We start from the raw sequence: 22,232 nt of genomic DNA, 5'->3' as shown, positions 1-22,232 counted from the left end.
CAGTCACAAAACCTGACAACGAACCTTCCATGGAACCACAGGTTCACCTAAATACTCAGAGCAAAATGCTTTAGATGGGTACACAGCACACAGGCATCTCACTACTCTCCTTAGGCAGGGTTTGGAGAATGCTCTAACTCGGCAGGGCTTACCTGTGGGGTCTGAGAACTCTTGGAGCTCGGGTACCTGGGGTGGTAACACGGGTGGCTCAGGTAACTTCCCAGATCTCAGCATGTCTAACTCAGCCTGTAGCTCCCGGATTTTCCTCTTCAACCGGATGCAGTTGGGGCAGAAGGATGTGGTGGGGATTTCATGGGAGTTGCCTTGTGCAGAGGCCAGTGACAACTCAGTTGGGCTATCTGCTTTGAGTGACAGGGGCTCTTCTTCCTCATCTTCAAGGATGCCCACCTCCTTGGCTGAGATGAAAGAGGAACTATGGGGGGCCTTCCATTCCCCTTCGCTCTGGTTTCTGCTGAGGCTCAGGGAGCTGTGCTGCATGGCACTGCCACACTGCTCAAAGATGTCTTCAGCCTGGTATTTAGATGCTTTTCTGATGGCAAGTGGTGTACTTGTTGCTAACTGGTTCTCATCAAACTTGGCAGACTCCAAAGAAGCCTCCAGGACGTCTTTGAAGATGAGGTCAATCTTTTTTTTCTTTGTATGGGAGTGGGACTCCCCCTCGTCACAGCTGCGCTTGTAGGGGCTCTTCCCTTGCTTTAAGGTGGTGAAGTGGAGTGGCCCCCTTGCATCCTCTTGATTTTCTATGTTCTTTTCTGACTTTCCACTCTGCAACTTTTTGTCTCCTAGAAAGGAAAATGGGGTGTGGGGATTATCACTGGGAACCGAGTAACATCCCTCAATCTAAAACTCAAACAAAAAAAGAACAAAAAGGCAGACTGGATCTCTGCAGGTCTGCATGTTGTGTTACAAGCCAGGGAACCAACACAACTCAGTGGAAACTGAGGCTTGCAAGAGGAGAAGCCCTGCTAATGGCCATGTCTGCAAAAACAGAGACAGTCCTGGGTAGCCGCAGCAGAGTAGAACCCACACACTTTAAAGAGAAGAGAAGCTACAGGCAGCTTGTTTAACCTAAAGGTGTAACCAACCTGTGCTGGAAGAGGACTATGAGGTGAATGACTGATCATAGTGGAACCTAATACCCAGAGCCTAAGCGCCATTTTGGCTGGCTGGAAGTCCTGTGCCTGTTTTGACTTGGTAAAAGGTATCAAGTGTACAGCAGTGCAGTGAGAGATTTACACCATTTCATGACAACCCCAGCGTCTGTGCACGCCATGGCACAAAGTCTGCAAGCCCCTTTACTCTCATTCAGTTTGGAGGCTGCTCCAGAAATGCAAATGTAAAGGAGTAAAAATAACTTGCACTCTTAAAACCTAAGGTACTCATTGTCAACAGAGCTACAACGGGTGAATGCCCGCCAAGGATAGGACATGTAGCTTGTCCCAGTGGAGTCTGAGAGTATGGCCATTCAGTAATAGGAAAAAAAAATAAAAGCAACCTCATACAAATTATTAATTGCTTAAAATAAAGGGAATAGCCAGATTTCCTTACCTGAAAATTCAAAAGTCGATAGGTTTGGCTCAATTTCCATCATTCTTCTATCTTGTAAATAACTTCAAGCATTGAAGGCTTCCCAAACAAGACGCTGCTTTATGCTGATTTTTGGTTTTGTTTGCTTTTAAAGTGTATTCATGCTTTCATAAGAGTTATGGAGCAAAAGCTACCATTCCCTCTCTAAGGAGAGCAATGCTAAGAATGCAGAAAAGATGCAAGACTTGAAACAGTTAGAGTAAGGCACTGTACAAAGGGACGTCCTGAATGGATGGGATTTTGCACTGAGTTTGGATGCTGGCTGGGAGTCCCAGCCACTCTTTAGTGAATCCATAACAACAGATCTCATTTTCAACACATTGATGAGAATTTCTATGGACAAAGCTTTGAGTGTCTGTCTTAGTATTTCCCCTGTTACAGACTATAACAACTATTTTCAGAGGTAGGGATTTAGAGAACAAATTCTTCTTTCTTGGTGATTTTTTCCCCCAGTTAGCCGAGTGCTTCAGCCCTATGGAAAAGCTAAAAATCACAAGACAATCCCTCATAACACTGGTCTCAGCTCTAATGATGAGGCGGGTCAGAGACTATCTACAGAAACAAAACCCAGGAACCATGTCATTTTTCTGTGAGTGAATAAAGTGTGCCACTTCACTTCATTTGACAGGCTCATCTGCAGGGGATTTGAAATCTTTTAAACAGAAAGTGACTCAACAAATTTTTGTGCTGCTTCCTGACCACCTCCCAGTGCCCTCCCAGCTGAGGCTTTGACGTCTCGCAAGTCTAGAAATGGCCCAAGTGATGCCCCATTTTAACAACATCTCTGCGCCCCTGTCAACACAGGCTGAGCTCAACTTGTAGCAGGATGAGGTCAACAAGACATTTCTGGAATGGTCTCCACAGCCGCATGGATTTCTACCTGAGCACATGTTAGGCTATGGCAGGTCCTGACGAGTCCAGAGGCAGATCCTCACTGCACTTGTAGCACAGAGCAGGCTGTGAGTTACCATTTCAGCTCACACAAACCGCCACACCATGACAAACCATGACTAAAGGCATGTCTGTATGGTAGGGCAATAGCTCATAGCCTTGGTGCCCCTCTACAGCAGCTGGTCCAAGGGCACAGACTGTCTTGCTGTACTTTCAGAAAGTACTAAGCCATTTGGATGACTAATGTGTGCATGTTATTGCAGCAAAATCACTGAAGCTGTACCTAATCACTCAGCGATGTTCATTAATATAAAAAAGCAAATTCATAACGATGTTCATTCAGAAGTGGGAATTGCCCAAGTACAGCCACCAAGATGTAACACTGCAAGTGCATAATAACCCTAAGGTGATAGAGATAACCAGCTTTTTCAGGACATCTTGTCCATCCCATGACTGAAGAGGAGACACCTTTTACCAAGTCAAGGCAGTGACAGCAGCTGTGTAATAATATACATGGGAATCTTAACTACAAAGTTATATTTAGTGTGGCTGCCCCTCTGAGGCCCTGCCATTCTGCATCTAGCCTAGAAAGAAATGCTCCTAATTAACTTCAGGTATCAGCATTGTATAGATGAACAGATGCATTAAGAATTTCTGATTTCCTCTAAGGCTTCCTGTACTGCTGACAATATGCTGGCCCAAAGGACTGCTGGGTTTGTTCCAACACTGCTACTCTTTAGATAAGATAACAGTTTCTATCCAAGGAAGAATCAGTCTGATAATTACAAAGCCTCCTCTATGTTGTACATACACTCTAAGGTTGTGAGACTAAGGAGTCTCTAGCTGATGTCGCGCTGATCCCAAATTATCTTTCTGAAGAAAGAGGAGATAAATTAAACGAGGAAAATGGACATACAAACACACCAAGGAAATATCTTTCATAGGCCCATGAAACCAACTTGAGCTCCCTCAAACAGCCTGCTCATAGGAGCCAGAGGGAGCAGCATGTTCAGAGGAAAAACCTAATGCTGTCTGTAGGATCACCAGCTTGGCAATCTTCAGGCCAGAAAGTCTTGTGACAGGGGTGCTCTGTGATCCCTGGGTGTTGCATTAGGCCTTTGTAGCACACACATGACATGACACAACACAACACATGACATGACACACCACAGCATAAATCTTTCTTTCATGATCTCCATGACAATGGTTATCTTATTCTTCTTGTACACCCATCCATCCATGCCAGGCAGAGCTGGGGGCTCTCACCCAGAGATGCTCTGCTTCTAGAAATGCATCTCTCATCACACAGCATGTGCATCACCTACTTCACCCACCACACTTGGCCCAACAAGTGGGGCAGCCCAAGGGGATCAGGAGAGATGATGGAAATGGAAGGGACTCACCACTTGTGAAATTTCTGTTGATAGTCTCCTGGGACATACTATGCAACCGCTTCATGTAATCCTCACTGTACCACACCCGCAGCTTCTCCCCAGGGTGGATGTCACGGCAGGCACGGAAGTAAATCCTCTCGCTGTGTTGAAAGGCCATCAGGTTCTGCTCCCTCTCCTCCCGAGAGATGATGACGTACCTGAGGGCAAGGTGACAAGGCAGGTGTGAAGCACAAACTTCTCTCCTGTGCCCCACCTCGTATCAGAATGACAACTATGAAGAAGCCAGAATGACCTTCAGAGAGAGCCATCAACACAGCCAGACTGGAAAGCATGGAATTATAAGCAATGGTGTGCAAATTTCCAGAGATACAGAACAATGAGCATGGACATCCAGAGAGCACTAAGCCAGTGGGTCAATTTCTTGCTGGGGAAGGGACGACAACAATGCATATCCAGCCTGAAGGGGTATCTGCCCGTAAGGGTGACACAGACTCTCCTGGGCAGAAATATCTTTGTCTAGTGATGGAAACAAGGACTTTGTGACTCCCCACCATCACTTCACATCCCAGGGCTTCCTTCCTTGTTCTCAGGAACATCTGGAATATGGCAGGGTTCCTCTGCCTATCTACTTCCCCAATACACTGCCCTCCCTTTTAGTAGATAACAGATTTCCTTGCTTCTCTCCTCTCAGACAAGAAGAATTGAGATTCTAAGGACAGAAACATGGATACCTAATGTGCATGGGGGCATGTGCTGGTAGTCCAAGGATGTTCCAGTACTGGAAGGTTTTGCAGTTGAGAGGTCAGCAGGGTGTGACATAAAAATACAAACAGCTCTGCAAGTGGGAACCCCAGCACCACATTGTGGGGATCTCCTGGCAATGCTGACAGAAAGATCACTTTCTGGGCATGGGATTTATTTTCCTGATTTAAAACAGCTAATTTTCAGCTCAGCAAAATGTATTTATTCCCACTCCAAGCAACCTGCTAAGACAGAGATCTATCACTAGGGTCATAATATTTGCTCTCACACTACTCATGTTCCTACTAGAGGACATGAAAAAGGCTTGGTAATACTGGCTTTAGCTGCCACCAGCATGAGCTTGCAACACCCACCCAAGACTATGAGGAGGACCCATCATGGCATGTACAGACCCCAAAGCACACCCGAACAGTTCACAGATAAAGCTTATTCTTTTCTTATGCCATTCGCCTCTGTTATTCAGTGCTTTGTGATGCAGCAATATTAATGAAGGGAAGTGGCATATGGCTCCTCTGACATCTGCTGCTACTAGTCCTTGCTCAAGTTCCCTTATATAGACAGGTATTTCTTTGGCTTATGAAATCTGCCAAAGTTTCCTTGCATATTCTTCCCTTCTCCAGCCATGTGAATGCACAAATTAAGACACAAGCCCACCTGCACGTGATCACACTAACCCACATACATAAGGTCACAAACTTGGTGAAACTTCACACAAAACACATAAAACAAGTCTGTATTGTCTCAGACTGCCCGAGACTCCAGTAATTCTGGTTTTAATGTTAAGCAACTGTGCATGTGCCTGCAAGCAGTTGTATTTTTCCTAATGTGTGTTACCCAGGATTCTCCACCATTTTCAGCAATTTTTTAAACAGTAGACTCTGGCACTGCCAAAATTGGCTTTTATTAACCCTTCTTTTACTTTTGGTCACAAAATAAAAGAACTTTTAAACTACCAGTTTGTGTATTTGAAAAGGAAGAAAGACTTGGACCAGCACAGTGGGAAGGAGGCCCTGCAACGGCACACAGCTGCCAGGCTGTTGCTTCTGGGTGTTAGTGATCACTTAACAAAAGATGGATCAGGCATTCAGATAGCCATGAGATACACAGCCCTTGAAATATACCAGTGTACTGTGGTCAGTCTGATGCCCTGCAGTGCAGGAGATCCTAGAGGATGCTCTCCCCAGTCCAAGCAAAATGTCAGGACACTTCCTAGCATCCCACTATCCGCAACAGTACAGTGACAAGATCAGGGTGCCCCTGCAAAGGAGCCTGGCTACCTGCAAAGATTTACCAACCAGAAGTCACTCAGAGATCCTTAACACAACATACAGGACTCACACCCCCACAGCCAGTGGCACTGAGGAATTCACTGAGCAGTGCCAGGATGGTCCGGTGCAGTCACAGAAAACTGCATTTGACAGTGAGATTTAGAAAATTCCCTAAAATACAACTTTGAACAGGAAGGGGAGAGTCTGGTTAACTATTCCCACCAGGGCTCACTTTTATTATTAAGTATTTTGTTAAGCATGAGCATGCTTTTCCTATTCATCGCTCTCCTTCTGCCTCTACAGCCCTCCAAGTTTCTGCCTGAGAGCATCCTTCAGCTCTGCTGCCTGTGTCCGGTAGCTCTGGCCACTTCCTGGAGCAGTGGGGAGCTGGGAGGAGAGTGCAGGCTGGAGGGTACAAGCTGCAGAACTGCTGCAACCCTGCAGCATGCTGCCTGGCCGCTCACTCCCATCCAGCCTCCTGCAGCCACCAGCCCTGCCAATTTCACCAAGACCCCTGAACAGAGAATTGTGGAATAATCCAGTCACAAACATGTTTCTCCACAGCTGCTCCCAGCTAGTAAGTGGTTTATCCTTCCGGAGAGGAAGCTTTCCACCTGTGATACTTCCCTGGGGTAAGGTAAATGGGATGAGATCATCCACACAAACAAACCAGTGCTGCCCAGCCCCAGGCTCCAGTGTCCCCAGAAGCTCAAGACCCAGGTTACAAAGGACTGCATAAACCTCATATTGGTCTAAGACACCTAGTGCCGCTGCACACCACAGGTGCTTTCCAAGGATGGAGAAAGTCATTCCACAAAAGGGCAGCCTGCTTGGTGAACAGGGGACACAAACTGCCGGCTGAGGAGAGATTGCAGGATCTGCCTTCTCTGATGTCCCCAAGCCAAAGTGCTCACATCCTGAACAACCTACCCTTCCTGTGAAGGCTGGAAAGTACCCAGTTCCCCTCCCAATGCCAAATACTCAATCTGGATTGAGGCAAGGAGGCTACCTTGGTTTGGATGCCCAGAACAGGCATGGTTAGGCTGACCCAAGCAATGCACACAGATGGGCACAGCCCTGCTTGCATAGCAGCTTTCCCAAGGGACCATGATCCTCAGAGGAGTGGGGTCATACTGCTCCCAGGACAGATCCAGCCACCCTCAGCTGCACCTGGTCCTACAAAGGTGCATTGCTACCAGCCACAAATAGGTAATTTCATGTCCTGCCCAGTCCTTGGGACAGGTCAGGCTCAAGAACGCCACAGATCCTGCCCAGGCTACTCAGGACCAGCCATTGTACCAATGGAGACCAGTTATGATCCAGCTGTAGCTACTGGGGCTTCAATCAACCCCATCACTGCTGGAGGCACAGCTCCTTGCTCTGCAGGACCACCTTTCTCATATCGCCCTTTTTTCTAAGCCACAGCCCACTCAGGACACCAAATTGCCACATTTTGGGATGGCCAAGTGAGCATGCCCAGAAAAATGTCAAGGTATTTTTTGGTAGCTGGGACCATTCCTCCCAGGAGGAGAACAGACCCTCCAGAAGAGATAGCAAAGAGGAAGGGGACATTTTCAGCTGGAGGAAGGCTCAGGCTTTTATCTTTCTCCCCTCTGCTATCCCCCTGGCCTTGCCTCATGCCTCCCTCCTACCCACTCCATTGCTTACCTTCCACCTGGCCCTAGGGGTGCTCTGATTTCACCCTGCCAGGCAGGGTAGAGCACCACAGGGAACAGGCCACTGGCCTTTCCAAAATCAACATCGGGCACAGAGCCAGGGCAGGAGGTCCCGTGCAAGAGAGCTGCCACCAGGCCAGGCTGGTGCCCTGGGATGCCATACCCACAGACCCTGCCTCAACACTCTGATGCTGAGTGTCTCCAGGAGACCCACATCCGTGACAGGCTTGTTACCAGCTCAGGCAAAAATTGTATGAGAGAAACAAATGACTCAACAGCAGCCATGTTAAAAGTGTTATATATTTATTGCATTCTTAACAAAAATACTTTTAAAAAGAGAATTTTTTCAGCATGTACAAGACATGGAGATACTGAGGTTGAGCACAGCAGTTTGTTTTGACACAGGCACTTACTTCAACAGCCAGTTAGCATGATGGGTGCAGGAGGAAGTATCCTTTGTGAGCCAGTACAGAAAAGCCACTCCACCGAGGGGTCTACACAGGGCAGGAGATACGTCCCCTGATCTGGACCAATCTGTAATAGTCCACAGAGGAAACTGCGGGAGATATCATGCACTCTATAGTAAAAGGTCCTTTCTCCTGACCAGTACTCAGCCTTTGGGGGTTTGTATTGAGAGCTGTGCATCCTTCACCAGGATTCTCTCTCTTAACACAATCTGTGTGGGCAACTGGATGGCAGCAATGATGCTAACTCCCTCCAGTGCCCAGCACCTGCAGGAGTCTCCTTCTCTGCAGATCCAAGGGTTCCCAGAAGAGATCCCCCTGGACAACATGAGAGGATCTAATCTTATCAGTATACCCATGGGAGAACATCAGCAGAGACCAAATATTATAAAAATATAAAATACCACTTTTAATACATAGTAGCAGCATTACATTGACCCAGAAAGCCTTTAAAGCATATCACCTTTTTTCAGTTCTCTCTGATTCATAAATTAGATCCACTTCTGCCAGATTTCCCAATCTCTCATCTGAAGAGAGACTGTGACTTTTGTAGAATACAAATGTTACAACAGAAGTAAAAAGACATTCTCAGAGGAAGGTGAGCAAGTTCTGCCCCGGTCTGGCACCAGCACTACAAGGAATGAGCTCTGCATGAAAACAGTCGAGTGATTCCCCAGAAAGGAGGCTTTTCTCCTAGCCAGACCACTGCTTCCTTGAGCAAGGGCCTTTTACTGCACCACTAAAAATAAATTACTTGAATTAAAATTACAGAACATCTAGGAAAAAAAAAAAAGGAAAAGCAGGTCAAGTATGCCTGACACAACAGATATACAATGAACTTTCCAGAAGAGAAGCTAGTGCACTACACTTTCAAAGGACAGGTCAGAAAGATTAGAGAAGATCCCTGAAGATCACACAAAACAAGCCATTCTTCTGCTTTACCATGCTGCCTATGTTCAATTCCCACTGAAGTTTCTGTAAATTTTTAGCCAAGTTTGTAGCCCAGACATGGCATGATGATGCTCATCCATATTAACTGGAATAGCTTCCTGCAACCTGCCTCCAAAAACAACAGGACAGCCTGAAGAGCAGTGGTGTGCTGTGTGTGGTTAACACCTCGGCCCTTTTCCCTGCTGATCATGAAAATGATCCAGATTTTTCCAGAAATGGGGGCAGCATGGTAGATGCAGATGTGCAAATCAAGGAGAAAACAGACATGTTATAAAAGAGCTACCACATACATTATCACCACCTGAGGTGACACTATTAAAGCCTAGTTCCAGAATCAGGGTTGTACATGGGAACCTCACACAGCACTAAACAATTCAAGTGTTGTAACACAGTTCTTTCTTGCATCTCTATGGGGAAAGACAGCAGTACAAAACCAACACATCTAAGATCTTAATCTATGTAGCTGTGAATTTAGACTGTAAACTCTTCACAATAGAACACAGAACAGATCCCACCCTAAATAACACTAAGTGCAGAGTAACTGTACTGAAGCTGACAAAATTACAGTGAAACAAAACCAAACTGTTCTTAAGGTCAGAAGCAGGCCCTATAACTTTTGTTGTTTCTGTGCAGTCTTTCATGTTCTGAAGAAGGTGAGGTGATTCAAAACTGAAGATTACAACATGCAAGAAAATAATATGATACAATTCTCTTTAAATGTTGTCATATTATGAAATAATTGTATTTTAACTGCAATTGTGAAGGGTAGGTAGGGGTTTCAGACCGGAGCAAACAAAATTTAAATTCTTTAATATAAGTGCATGTGCTACTGCAGGATCCAAGCCCATGCCATCACAGCCCTTCTCAGAAGTCTAAAACCACCGTGCTCAGACCTGTCCTCAACATCAAGATTTCTTCACTTCTCTGCAAAAGCTCTTTTATACCCCTCTTCCCAAAACTGTGTATAAGTCAGAATAAACCGTGGATTGCTCACTATTGCTGAACGCACAATAAAAGAATGAGTAGTAAGAGTCTTTAGAGTCATAGGGCTGTATTTCTGCACATATTGCCTATACTAATTTTCGGGAAAATGATGGGAAGGCAGCAGTAGGGTAAATTTTTTAGTCAATTGCAAAGGGAGCTCTCTAGCATGTTGTCGCTATAAATAACATTTCACAGGTATGGGAAGAGATCCAGATAATGATTCCTATTGCATCTCTTAGTTTATAGAGCCTTTAAAGCATGGGGAAGTCAGTGAAAACTCCTAGTCTCTATGAATAGAAAGATGTCCTACATTCCAAGTTCTATAATATTTGAGATTCCTCTTTGCCATTGCAGAGGGAAAGTCCTATTATTTAGCTGCCATAATTCATACAGCTCTGTTAGCTAGCAGGGGGGTGGACGGGTTGGGTCAGCTGTTTACCTTCCCCACAGAGTACTGATACACATAGAGAAGCCATGTGAGCATGCAGCAGCTCAGGAAGGGGCACCCTTCTTTACTTTATATGACACAGACTAAAAACGTTTTCTCTTTTGTGACCTGGTAGTCCGTGCAGGAGTCGTCTGTTTTAGAGGGTTTTGGTTAGATGCTGCACTAGGTTCTGGGGGCTGTTTAGGGCAAGCATCTTGTTGACAAGACCCTTGCATGACACTAGGATCTTGTGTCCTACGGAGAGCCTGGACCCCATTACGTATTTCTGTTAACGTTTGGCACATCTGGCCAACCTGGCTGGTGAGGTCAGCCATCCTCTGACTGACGGCATGCATGCTGTCTGCCATGTCCCTATGAATGGCCACCAGCTCCTGGCAGAACTGCCCGAACATGTCTGTTTGCTGAGCATGGGAATGGAGAAGCTGGCGATCGAAGCTGGAGAGGGGTGGGTTCCTTGTGCGGGGGTGCGGGGGTCTGCAGGACGAGGTGGTGCGTGGGGATGGACAGCGCAGTTCCTGCCTTTGGCTGCTAGCTTCCGAGTGCTCTGATGAGGAAGAAGTGCGGAGGAAGGAGGGCCCAGAGAGATGATTGACTCCTGCACCAGCCCTCTGCAGCAAAGCGAAGTGGTGTTCCTGAGAAGTGCCTGGCATCTCTTCATCTTCACCAGCTTAAATAGAAGAGGAAGCATGAATTATTAGTGTGAAATCCCTCACAACTCTGGCTTCTCTTTCAGGGTATCTCAAAGAACATGTAAAAAAGGGTTTTCCCCTCCCCTCAGTCTGCCATTTCAGACAAGCCTGTAGTTTCTAATGCATAACTCAACATGCAAGTGCTGCAACGTTAGCATCTGGGTGACAAGCTTAGCCATAAGAAGCTGGAAGAGTGGATGAATCCAAGCTATTATGGTATCCTGTACACAGCATCATTCGTTAGTAGAATATAAATCCATTTCAGACAGTAGCAATGACTCCCTTTCCCCAAAACCATAAGTAGCTACCACACTCCAATATTTTGGAGGGACACAGACCCCTCATGCAAAAATTCTGCTCCTGTGTCATTTCTTAAAATCCCTGCACTGAGAGAAGCATAGATGTACCATCTGCTGCTCACAAAGTGTGTACTGCAAAGCCACTATGTAGCTTGATATCACTAAGACAATCAGGCAGTCAGGCGTAGCAGCAACAGCACCCTATGTTAATCAGGCAAGTATACTTGATGCAAAATCAAAACCAAAGCAAAACACCAGGGGAAAGTTCTCATTAGTCTGATAAATATATATTGATGTGCCAGTTTACAGGTACAGGCATATCAAGAGTAAGAAGAGACAAGACTTCACTTGTTGCAACTGCCCACTATCTCCTTGCATAAGCTGTTTTCCTTTTACCTCTAAAATAGTGCCACTGGCTTCCAAGACAGATGCAAAGAATGACCAATTCCCACTTTTTAAGTTATTGAAGATTTTTGTCCTTGCTTTCCCCACTAACAACACTGCTACAAATTTGAGATCAGATCTAATGTGGACAGTGCCGCTCATGAGGTGTTAGTTGACTCACTTCCCAAGAAGTTATCCCCTTTCTCTCCTTTGTATCCCTAAAAGCTCACAGACCAAGAAGCTGCACCTCCATGAAGAAAACCTGTGTGTACACAGCTATGGAAAGAACTTGCAAAAGCAGCTTGTGGTTTAGCGCTGGAAGGTGTCTGAGAATTGTGGTGGAAGAAGATAACTTCAAAAGCAGGGCCAGCAGTTCCCTTAAAACCAATGAAGAAGCAGTCGTTATCATCTATCTTTTTCACAGCATTTATGCTGATCCTTCAGACCACTACTGAGAAATCATAAGTGGCCCAGCCTCAGAGCAACGAACACCAGTGATCACTGAGATCCCCAACAGCCCTTTTGGAAGTGATCCATTAGTGACTGGCAGATGATCCCCAGCTTGATAACATTGTTGTTTTATCACAGTGAAGATCTCCTAATCCATTACAAGCATTTTCCCCACAGACTGGAGGTAGTTGCGCTTCAACTACAGATGCTCCCTCACTTGTAGGATTAGATCAGACTTATAATCCATCATCTACCCTTAGAAGACAGTATAAAAAAGAACTAGATAAACAGATAAAGAAGATGATCTTAACTTGGAAACAATCCACCTCAACACCCCACAACCACCAGAGCAGGTTGTCTTGAAACCAACCACAGCAGTAAGACCTGTCTTGACAGGCAACCCAGCATCTCACACAACACACAACGCTCTTATGGTGTCAAACCGAGGTATCCAAGCATAAGACAAAGAGGTGTTAAGGCAATGATACTTACAGCTTGTTGACAGGCTGTCAACCACGTCCAGATCCACTCTCTGGAAGCTGTGCATCTGGTGGGATGAATGCAGTGTCGACTCGATGGCTCTCTCATGGGTGGTCAGGATGATGGCCGAGGGCCGCCCCATGCTGCCAGGGCTGGAGAGGGACCTCTGCATGAATGCCAGTTTGTCCTTGGTCCTTCTCTTCATATCGTCCCATCTGTGTTTAATGTCTTTTACAGACCGGGGGACCTGGCTGACTGATGTGATCTGCCTGGCTATGGCTTCCCAGATCTTTTCCCTGTCGGCATGGGATAGACGCATTGTCTCCCTCCCAAACAGCATGGCTTCATTTCGGGTCACCTCAGTGACCAGAATGTCCAGTTCTTCCTTGGAAAACTTGGGCTTCCTCTTTCGTTCAGCCATGTTCCTTGGGTTGAACATCCCACAAAGCATAATTGGGTAAAAGGAAATCAGCGCAAAGCAGCCCCCTGCATCCAACCACTTGGCCAGTGCAGCACTGGGGCAGAGGAGTTCGGTGGGATCCAGCTCCCCCCACCCGCAACAACCTCTCAGTTTTCCTCAATTGCACCAGGAAAAGGCAGTCGTTTTGTTTTTAAGAGGCAATTTTCAAGCTTAAGAAAAAAAACACCAAGCAACACCAGTGTGAAGGAGCCTTCTCAGCTTTACAGGTAAAATGAAATTTTACACTTCGTCTGATGCCCTGACTTACATATGAGAATTTCAGTTCAGTCTTGTATCACTTGCCACAGTTCGTACACAGAAAAAAGTGTGTAAACTCACAATCACTCACAAAGTGAATTAGCTTATAAGGTGATACTGCTCAAAATTTTGAGGAAATTTAGAGGCCTGAAATATATCGTATTGTTCTGCCTGGCACAACATGCAGTGGAATGTTGTTTACACCATCCTTTCTGTTACAACTTGCAGGATGTCATGCAGAGGCTGTATCAATCAGATTTTTTTTAGAGTAGAGCAATTTTGACTAGACTCAGGCAATTTCTGCAACTCACTTTCCCTGAGGAAAGGTCTTTTTTTCAGCATCATGGTACTGCACATCCAGCATTTGTCTGCTTCACAGCAAGCTCTTGCTTCACCCAGAAATGGATGCTGTTTCCCATTGTTCTCAAAAGGAATGAGGCCACCCACTTATTTTTCCTGGCTAGGTTTTCCATCACTGCCACTGACAGGAGCCTGCACCCTGTTTCTGGTGCTTCAAACAAACAACTCATAGCCTCAGCCCATTGAGAAGAAGAGGCAGCCATCCTGAGAAAAAGCAGTTTTGTCCAAAGGGAGTGTGTGTTAATTTTTCCAGCCACAGTCAAAGGAAACTTTAAAAATAAACAAAACATTAGTCCTAACTATGTTTTTTTATTGGGGAAAGAAAAGAAGGCAGCAGATCTGTTTAATAGGGAAGGAAAAAACAGACTGTCTGAACACACAGTTTTGCACATAAACAAGGTGGAATTGCAGACAGAGGAATAATTTGCAGCCTGGGCAATGGACATCTGTGTATATGTATGCAGCACAGCACAGAGGAGATCAGAGGCCACATACAAGAAGTAAGATATCTTAATGGTTATGACACCTATCAACTGTATCTCTGAAGTGACACCATGGGCGGGAAAACCTATTGGTTTCTCAATGTGTTCAGTTTCTTTCTGCTTATGGCCCCAAATTAAATGAAACCAAAGATGCTACTACTAGTAGACAGAACATTTGATTTCATTTAATTTGGGATCTATTGTTAGTATCATTGCAATGTTAGGGGAATAAATTCTGGCTGGGCTAGCTCAGACCCTCCTCTTTTGAAGAAATACATTTAATCGTAACATCTTGGCCAACTGCCCTCTGTGCAGGCAGAAAACCCACCCCATGGTACTTTCTGAAAAATTGGTATAAGTGAAGGTTACACATTTGTGATGGTCCTGCTGGTGCCTCCTCAGAGATAGATGCCTCTCAGCACTGCCTTGGACCAGCGCAAGATAAGTCGTTTAGGATGCACTCCTCTGAAAGGTGCTTGTGGGCTGCAGAGTAAGAAAAACCTACAGAAAGGCACTGACCCTTGTCAGTTGTTGTTCTATTTTCTCCTTAGTGCTGTTAACACTGTTGTTTAATCAGTCTCACTGATGCTGCTGCCCTATATTGGGGCAAGTGTCAGAAGCTTGGTTAAAGCTGGAAAACCAGTAGGAAAAGCTGCTCAAATCCAGGCCATATACAGGGAGAGCTGGGACCTAAGTGCACAGATGCACTTCTTTGGAACAGACATAAATGCATGCTTGAGATACTGTTTTGGTGGAGTTTCATTTATAGAGGGGAAGAAGGAGCGTTTAGAAAAGATGGTAATGAAAGATGAAAAGCCAGCAAAGCACTTGCTACACTGACCTCAAAAAAAACCAACAAAAAACCCTCACCAAATTAAAAGGAAAAATGAGTTCTCCCAGCTGAACACTGGAAAGAGGGAAAAGGCTACTCGGAACATTGAGCAAGGGAATATTCACACTATGATTTTTATCACATTCAGACAAACTGGGGTTCGTGTATATTCTCAGCAGGTACTCAGGACTGCACAGTATCATCAGTGCCTCCATGCGGCAGAAACAAACCTCCATGTGGCGGAAACAAGCTGCTCTGGTGAAAAGTACCAATATTTTGCAAAGCGCTCCTGGGTAGCAGTGAGCTTGCAGAACAGAAGTCTCCCCAGAGCTGCAAGGTCAGGAAAGCTGACACACCCTCTTCTCGCTGAATTCACGGCTGCTGTCACTAGCAAAACTGCACTGATTGGGAATTAGAGCTTTTTTGCTCTTCCCAGACAGGGTATCCAATCAAATGCATTTAGGACAGCCTGTGGTAGGCCTGGATATTCAGATTTCAGAGTTTCAATTCATTTGCTCCAGCATTTAAGATAACTTACGGATTCCAATAGCAAACTTGCACAGATAGAGTAATGAACTCTGGCCAGTTTTAATCACAAATTCAACTAATGTTAGGTTCCTAGCAGGCACATTTACCTCCTCCTTATAAAAATGCAGACAGTATTACTAGCAGAGAGATCTGTTTCCCCTCGTGCATTTCCTCTAGCACACAGTATGTTCCTAGAGACAGTCACCAATATTTGCAAGCACCTCTCTGGGTTGCCATGTGGTGTTTCAGCAAGCTCCAGAGGAGTCCCAGCTGTGAGGCTGTGAATTCACACCTCAGCCCAGGACAATCTGCAGTGCAAAACAGTACAGCTATTTCTTTAAAAACAAATGACATTGTAAACTACGTGAAGAGTGGGCACTTAATGATCACCCCACAAAGATATCAACCAACCCCACTGTTCTTGGCCTCTAAGAAACAAATATGTAACTTTTCCCAGGGCTTTGCAGTAGTTTGGGGTTTTTTACAGGGATCACTGTACTTTAGGATCCTTTTGCTCTGCATAAATTTGTAATGGATAAGAACATTTGCTCCACTTGCTGCAAGGTAACAGAAATCAGTTTATGAAGTTCCACAAAATGACATTCATAAACTGGTGACTTTTACTCACCCTGAACACATGGGCAGCCACAGTAACCCTGACTTTTTTTTAATGTTTATTTTTAAAAGGTCCTGTAAAGTTGAAACAGCAGCTTAGTACTTAAAAGATCTACTGATCTAAGTTGGTCCTGCTTTAAGCAGGCTGCTGGAGCACTCGACCAGAGCTCCCTTCCAAGCTCTATTATTGTATGAAGATCAAATCACAGACATCTCCACCATAAGGATACAGGAAGATTTATAGAACAGTCTGGCTTCCCATGACCTCTTTGTTACTATGCTTGGAGAGGAAAGATGGCAGAAAGGAAGACAAAGGAAAAAGAAGTGAGGAAGACTTGCACAGACTTTTCATATGAGAAAGGATGAATCTGAACTGTGCCAAAAGCCTAAGAACTCAGGTACTCACATGTAAGAAGGGATACAGACTATAAATGCCTAAACTAGCCTGGAAACCCCAAATATGAGGCAGTGCACTCCAACAGTTCAGTTGGGCACCATCAGTTTTCTGGTACTTCCTATCCTGCATCTCAGTCTGAGCCAAGTGACACATAGACAGAGCGATGTTTCCTGGACTTTCTGAATTACTTTCATTTTTTGTTCATATCCATTATTTCTAGAGGACACTAACAACTAAATAACAGAATTTCCTCAGAAGCAATCAGGAAAACGACTGGTTCTCTGCAACCCTTCAGAAGCCCCAAGAACTCCCATCAGCAGCAATTTACAGGTTGTGTCCAAGAAAGCATTAATTTCATTTGGGGTTTGCTGCAATCCATGATTATCAGTGCCCAGAAAAATAAAAACAGAGGAAGATGCTTGCACAAATCAAAGCCATGCAGTTTTATAAAGTATTGCAAACAAGAGCACTTTACTCTGGACAGAGATGAAGGGTGCATTACTCTTCCGCCAGCAGCCAGCTTAGGAGAACATGCTCCCAGCATCAGGAGTTCACATTGGCTAACTGAACCATGAGAGAAAGGGCACAAGGATTCTACCATTGTCATGCCACCTGCTGTGCTTCATACTCCTTCCTCCCTGTCATCCACTGCCCTGGGTAAACAGTCACTTGAAATTAAACCAGCAAGTGCTGCAGTATACATATTGTCCTCAGTGGGAAAATGAAAATGGGCTCAGATGTGGTACTCAAACAACAAAAACAATAGGCAGAGATCTACAAGAAGAGAGAGGAGTCAGCACAAGCTGCCCTCCCCACGCCATACCCACCTACTCAGAGGGTGAGTAGATCTACTTTGCAAAGCACTCCATCTGTGAGTGATAGCAAAGAGCACCATCTGAAAAACAAAAAGAGCGCTGTCTACAGCGTCCTGAAAGTATGGTTTCTGTGAGCAATCTCAGTGTCAGGTGCTGTTCTGGCATAGGATACCAAGCACATCTCAGTTTGAAAAGTGCTAACAAACCAAATCAAGGCTTTTTGAGGACCTCTATTGGCACTTGAACTGTCACTGAGACTCTACATAATACTACTGTTAGAAGCAATTTTCGAGAGTAAAATCAGAAAGATCAGTAACACTGGGATAACCTGCACAGGTCCTTTGGTACACCTGTTTCCAGAACAGTTGCAAACATACCCCTTCTGCAAAGCCATAACCTCCTTGTCTTTCCAGGCTGTACAGAACAGCACAGACCACACTCATCGTGAGACTGAATCATGGCAAGTACAAGTTCAGGCAAGAACATTCTGCTTTTCAGTGCTAGGACCACAAGTACTGCCCATTTAAATCCAGACATCAAGCTTATGTTCATGGCAGTAGAAAAAAGAGATCATCATAGAATTTTTGCTTTCCAAGACTGTTTTGCCCCAGCTTCACTGTCATGCAGAAAAATTAAATCCTTTGCTGAACTTATAGAACACAAATTACAGAACAGCTGCTATCCATGTAAAGACTCAAATGGAGCAAAAGCAGTGCAACCACATATGACCAATCAGGTCAATCTTGCATCTACCTGTACTTTACACTCTTTATTCCCTCAGTGAGTGACAGCTGAAAATCCTAGACAGCCAGGTCAACAAACCAGGTAATTCCACACTGCTTTACTCTCTAGGAAATGCCTTCTTGACAATAACTGCTTCCAAAATTCACCCCTGAAAACAGGATTGGTCTGAATGTTGGACAGGCCTTAGTATAGAGCAATGCCCTGTTCTGGCAACATACCACACATACTAGGCCTCAGTGACCTACATTTTACAGATATATGCCAATACTTGAAACACTGTGTCATGGTTACACACTTTCCCTTCCTGCTGCAGTTCCCAAACCAGAGCCAGCCCCACTCCTGGCTCAGTACTGAGACCCTGCTCTGCTGAGGCGCGGGGCCGGCAGAGGGAGCGCAAGCCCACACATCCAGGTCTGCCTTCAGTGCTGCTGCAGCTCACTCATTTTGCCTTTCTCCTCGCACAGGACAGCTGACACTGCCAAATGACAGCCACCACAGACAGCTGTTTCAAGTGAAGCCCAGAAAGAAAACAAAAAAAGCACCTCTTTCAGTCTCTTTCAAATGGGAAGGGACAAAAAAAACCCAAACCAAATCAAATGTTACCTTGGGGATAATGCAAAGCATTTTGCAAATATTTGAGCATAACATAAAAAAAAAAAATAAAAAAATGGAATGAGACCTGTCAGCACTTTTAAGAGTGGATAAATAGGATCATCTTTATCATTTATCCTTATTCCAGAAAACAGCTATCCCTGCATACACACATCTATGTCTTGTTTTAGATCCTTTCATTGAATCTGACACCAAAGGATACTCATTAAAATAAATACTGAAAGAGCACAAGTACACCATTTACAAAATGGGTGGTGATATTTTGGTTTGTTTTTCTGACACACAAAACAACAAGTAGTGTTTGATGGCCTCTCTCCTGAAGACAGAGCCCCAAAAGGAAAGGCAGAAGAGAACTGGACTCACCTCATCCAGTTTGCTTTGGTTTCATCTGTCCCATCAATGGATTTGTAGCGGTTGTTCTTATCAACAATCTATGGAACAAGAGAACAGATGCAGCATGTCAACCAACAGGTCCAGGCAGAAGAATGTATATGAATCGCAGATCGCTGCTTCAGTTCCAGCCTTAAGTCAAGATGTGAAACTCTATGTCATCAATCTCAGCTCTCATGGTACTAACAGGCTGCTGACCTGAATGTGTGCGTGGAGGCTACTCTGAACTAAGAGGCATTTTTTTATGTACAGATATCTGTAACAAAACTACGGATGCAGCTGACAAAATTGTTAACAATCCAGAGAAATAAAAGATTAACTTCCCTTTCAGGACAGGGCTGAGACACATTTATTTTACAAATGGAGAAGTGTGAGGAGCATTTAATATCAGCAGCTCTCAATTTTTTCCCCACCTATAACTCAAATCCCACATTGCATTTCTCATAATAATTAACATCTGTTGATCCAGTGACAGGTCTATCTCATATGCTACCCAAGGCTTGTATGAGGGGAAAAAAATACAGGGTTTGGTGCTGGAGTCTGCATGTAGATCAGTTCCTGATGGACTGGATCTCTTTTCTCCCCTCTTGGCCATCTCCTCTGCTCAGGCAACCTGGGAGGGAGTGCTGCAGGCCCATGAGAGAGCTCTGCTACCTCTAGATAGAATCCTTCCTCTATCATCAAAATGATGACCAGAGCAGAGAAAGGTACTAGAGGACACCTAGACAGAGTGGGGATGGAAGAATATGGCTCTTGGCAAGAAAGAGAGCAGAAGCAAGTTCTGCTTCCTACAACTGTGAACTGAACTCAGGTGTCATGGCACCTGGTCTCCTTTCACATATCTATACCCTAAAGTTGCTAATATTTCTGGTAGGTCGATGGTTGTGTAGTGCACATGTAGGTCAGCAGAAGACCTTCAGAGAAGGGGGAAGATGGCTAAGGTTTGGCACCACAAGCCCATAACTCCCCCAGCTCTGAGCTGTATGGCTGAGGTGTCACTTAGTTGGGGAGATTTGTCACTCACCAGCCACGAGAAGAATCCTGCAGACCTGTCCTGGCTAGAGATCTGCCCCTCGTACGGCCCGAAGATGTGACCTTTGGGGATCACCTCATTCATACAGCGCACATCGTTCTCCCCACTGGGCTCTTTAACCACCTCCATTCCAGGAGGGATGGTCAGCGCTGCCCGGTCAGGAATGCCAACAGGCACTGGTGTGTCAGACACAAACACTGGGGGGCCATGGTTTGGACACTCATCCACGAAGTACTCCTGGCAGGACTCGCAGACTGCAGATGCAAAGGGAACCAGGGTTAGGTTGGGCACACCTGATGTCTGTGCAGCTCACGCAGTGCACAGGATGCACAGCACTCAGGCCAGCTCCCTGTCCTTCTCCCTGCCGAGCTGGGCCCCCTCCCCAATATCCAGCCTCCACACATGCAGTCACTTCACTGGCTGCTCCCTTGTTTCTCCACATCTCTCAGCAAGGGCTCTGCCCCAACCCACACCTGCCTAACCAACACATGCACTTGCATAAACCCTGATGCTCTACACACATTCGCCACTGATGGCTGCATGCACAGGGAAAGGCCCCGTCACTGCCTGCAGAGACAGAGGCTAGGGGCTCCCGCACATCCCTGGTTAGCAGCTAAGTCCTCCAACCAAGATTTGATTCCCCACACACCAGAGGGAGCTAAAACAAACATTCCTCATCCTATAGCCTTCATTCTGTGCTTGGGAGAGAGACAGCATCGCCAGGCACTCTCCCTGTGTCCAGACAGGGATACAGGTCTGCCTTTTTTGTAGGTATGCATAAGTAGCAGCAGTTTTCTTTTCCAGACTATAGGGGAAAGAGTTGTCATTTGCACAATACTCCCTTTGCAGTTAGTGAATTCAAGTCTTCAGTTTTTGCAGACTCTCAGGATTTTCCAACGTGTGTTTTCATGTTTCCAGCTTACTTTCCACCTAGTTCCCCACCTCTGCATAACTCCTTCATGGACAAGCCGATTTTGTGCAACAGCTTCTCTTTTAAATGTGCCAGCCTTTGCAGGAGAGCATGTAAAATTGTCCCTGGCTTCTTTTTCCCCTGCTTCTTGCCCCAAACCAGTAGGGTACCAGCAGGGACAGACCAAAGTCTATACAAGCAGCAGTGGTGCTTTTCCCTCACTCACAATATACTTACACCAGAAATCCACTTGCTGAAAGCTCTTGGTCATGATTAAATCCCGTTTCCCTTTCAGTTTCTTAGGCTCCATCTCTATGGACTGTGGGTCAGGCCTTCCAGAGCTGAGGAGGGAACAACAGAAAGAAGATGTTAACCTACCAAGATATTGGGACTGCACACAGAGAGGAGCTGAGGCAATGGGGCCTGACAAACTCCTTTAGTCCTAAAACCGCAGCAGAGAAATAATTCAACTTGCCATCCAACCTGCCAAAAGCTGGTACCTGAGATGGCTTAAGGTTAAAGCCTACAGCAGGTAGTGGCTTCATCTAGAGTACGTGCACTACTAGGTGACCACCCTCGTCAAACATCCCAAGGCAGACCTCACAAGGGAGGGCTTTAATAACTTCAAGAATTTCAAGTATATTCCCCAAAACCAGTTGGGGGGTAGGTGGAGAGAAGGAGTACATCAGTCTGAAGCTCAGCCACGTACCAAGGCTGTCCATACTCCTGGTCCCGGCATGGAGAGCAGGCCTCTGTTTTTATCGTCACCATCTCACCTAAGGAAGCCTGGGTCTGGATCAAACAGTCCTTCAAGTTCTCACTCATGTTCTGAAAGGGAATGAAGGAAGAGAGGAGAAGTATGAGCATCAGGAAATCACAAGCTTCCTCTCCCAGGTCAGGATACAGCCAGCAGAGCAGGCTCCCTCCTGGCACCAAGAGCTGCCATCACACACTGGAGAGCCTACATGTGCACGTAGGTGGAAAAGCCTTCCAGGGCTGGGGAGGGAAAAGCAGTTCAGCTCTAGGTCAGATGAAGAGCATGAAACAC

The 22,232-nt window shown here is 45.5% G+C and overlaps 2 protein-coding genes across 4 annotated transcripts in view; both read right to left on the bottom strand.

Annotated features, from left to right (window-relative positions):
* The window catches only part of PRDM11 (PR/SET domain 11), a 32,011-nt gene extending 10,002 nt beyond the window's left edge, over positions 1 to 22,009 (bottom strand). Inside the window, exons 1-6 of one of the 3 annotated variants that reach the window (XM_027704562.1) lie at positions 21,894 to 22,009; positions 21,422 to 21,525; positions 20,266 to 20,528; positions 19,215 to 19,282; positions 3,903 to 4,090; positions 153 to 803 (exon numbers count right to left, since the gene is read on the bottom strand). In XM_027704562.1, coding sequence (XP_027560363.1) covers positions 153 to 803; positions 3,903 to 4,090; positions 19,215 to 19,282; positions 20,266 to 20,528; positions 21,422 to 21,525; positions 21,894 to 22,009 — 1,390 coding nt within the window. Of the gene's footprint in view, positions 1 to 152; positions 804 to 1,569; positions 1,717 to 3,902; positions 4,091 to 18,248; positions 18,661 to 19,214; positions 19,283 to 20,265; positions 20,529 to 21,421; positions 21,526 to 21,893 lie in introns of those variants that run through there. The other 2 variants (XM_027704571.1, XM_027704577.1) reach the window with 2 other exon arrangements.
* On the bottom strand, positions 7,892 to 13,356 carry LOC113977994 (myb-related transcription factor, partner of profilin-like). Its single transcript, XM_027704588.1, has 2 exons — positions 12,761 to 13,356; positions 7,892 to 11,113 (listed from the first exon to the last, which is right to left on the bottom strand). Exons 1-2 carry the CDS (start codon positions 13,197 to 13,199, stop codon positions 10,530 to 10,532), a joined length of 1,023 nt encoding a protein of 340 aa, XP_027560389.1. The 5' UTR covers positions 13,200 to 13,356; the 3' UTR covers positions 7,892 to 10,529.
* Positions 22,010 to 22,232: the final 223 nt, after the last annotated feature.

Source organism: Neopelma chrysocephalum, unplaced genomic scaffold (assembly GCF_003984885.1).
Source record: "Neopelma chrysocephalum unplaced genomic scaffold, ASM398488v2 Primary Assembly neopelma1_24, whole genome shotgun sequence".
Taxonomy (NCBI): domain Eukaryota; kingdom Metazoa; phylum Chordata; class Aves; order Passeriformes; family Pipridae; genus Neopelma; species Neopelma chrysocephalum.
This window is presented reverse-complemented; position numbering and strand designations above follow the sequence as displayed.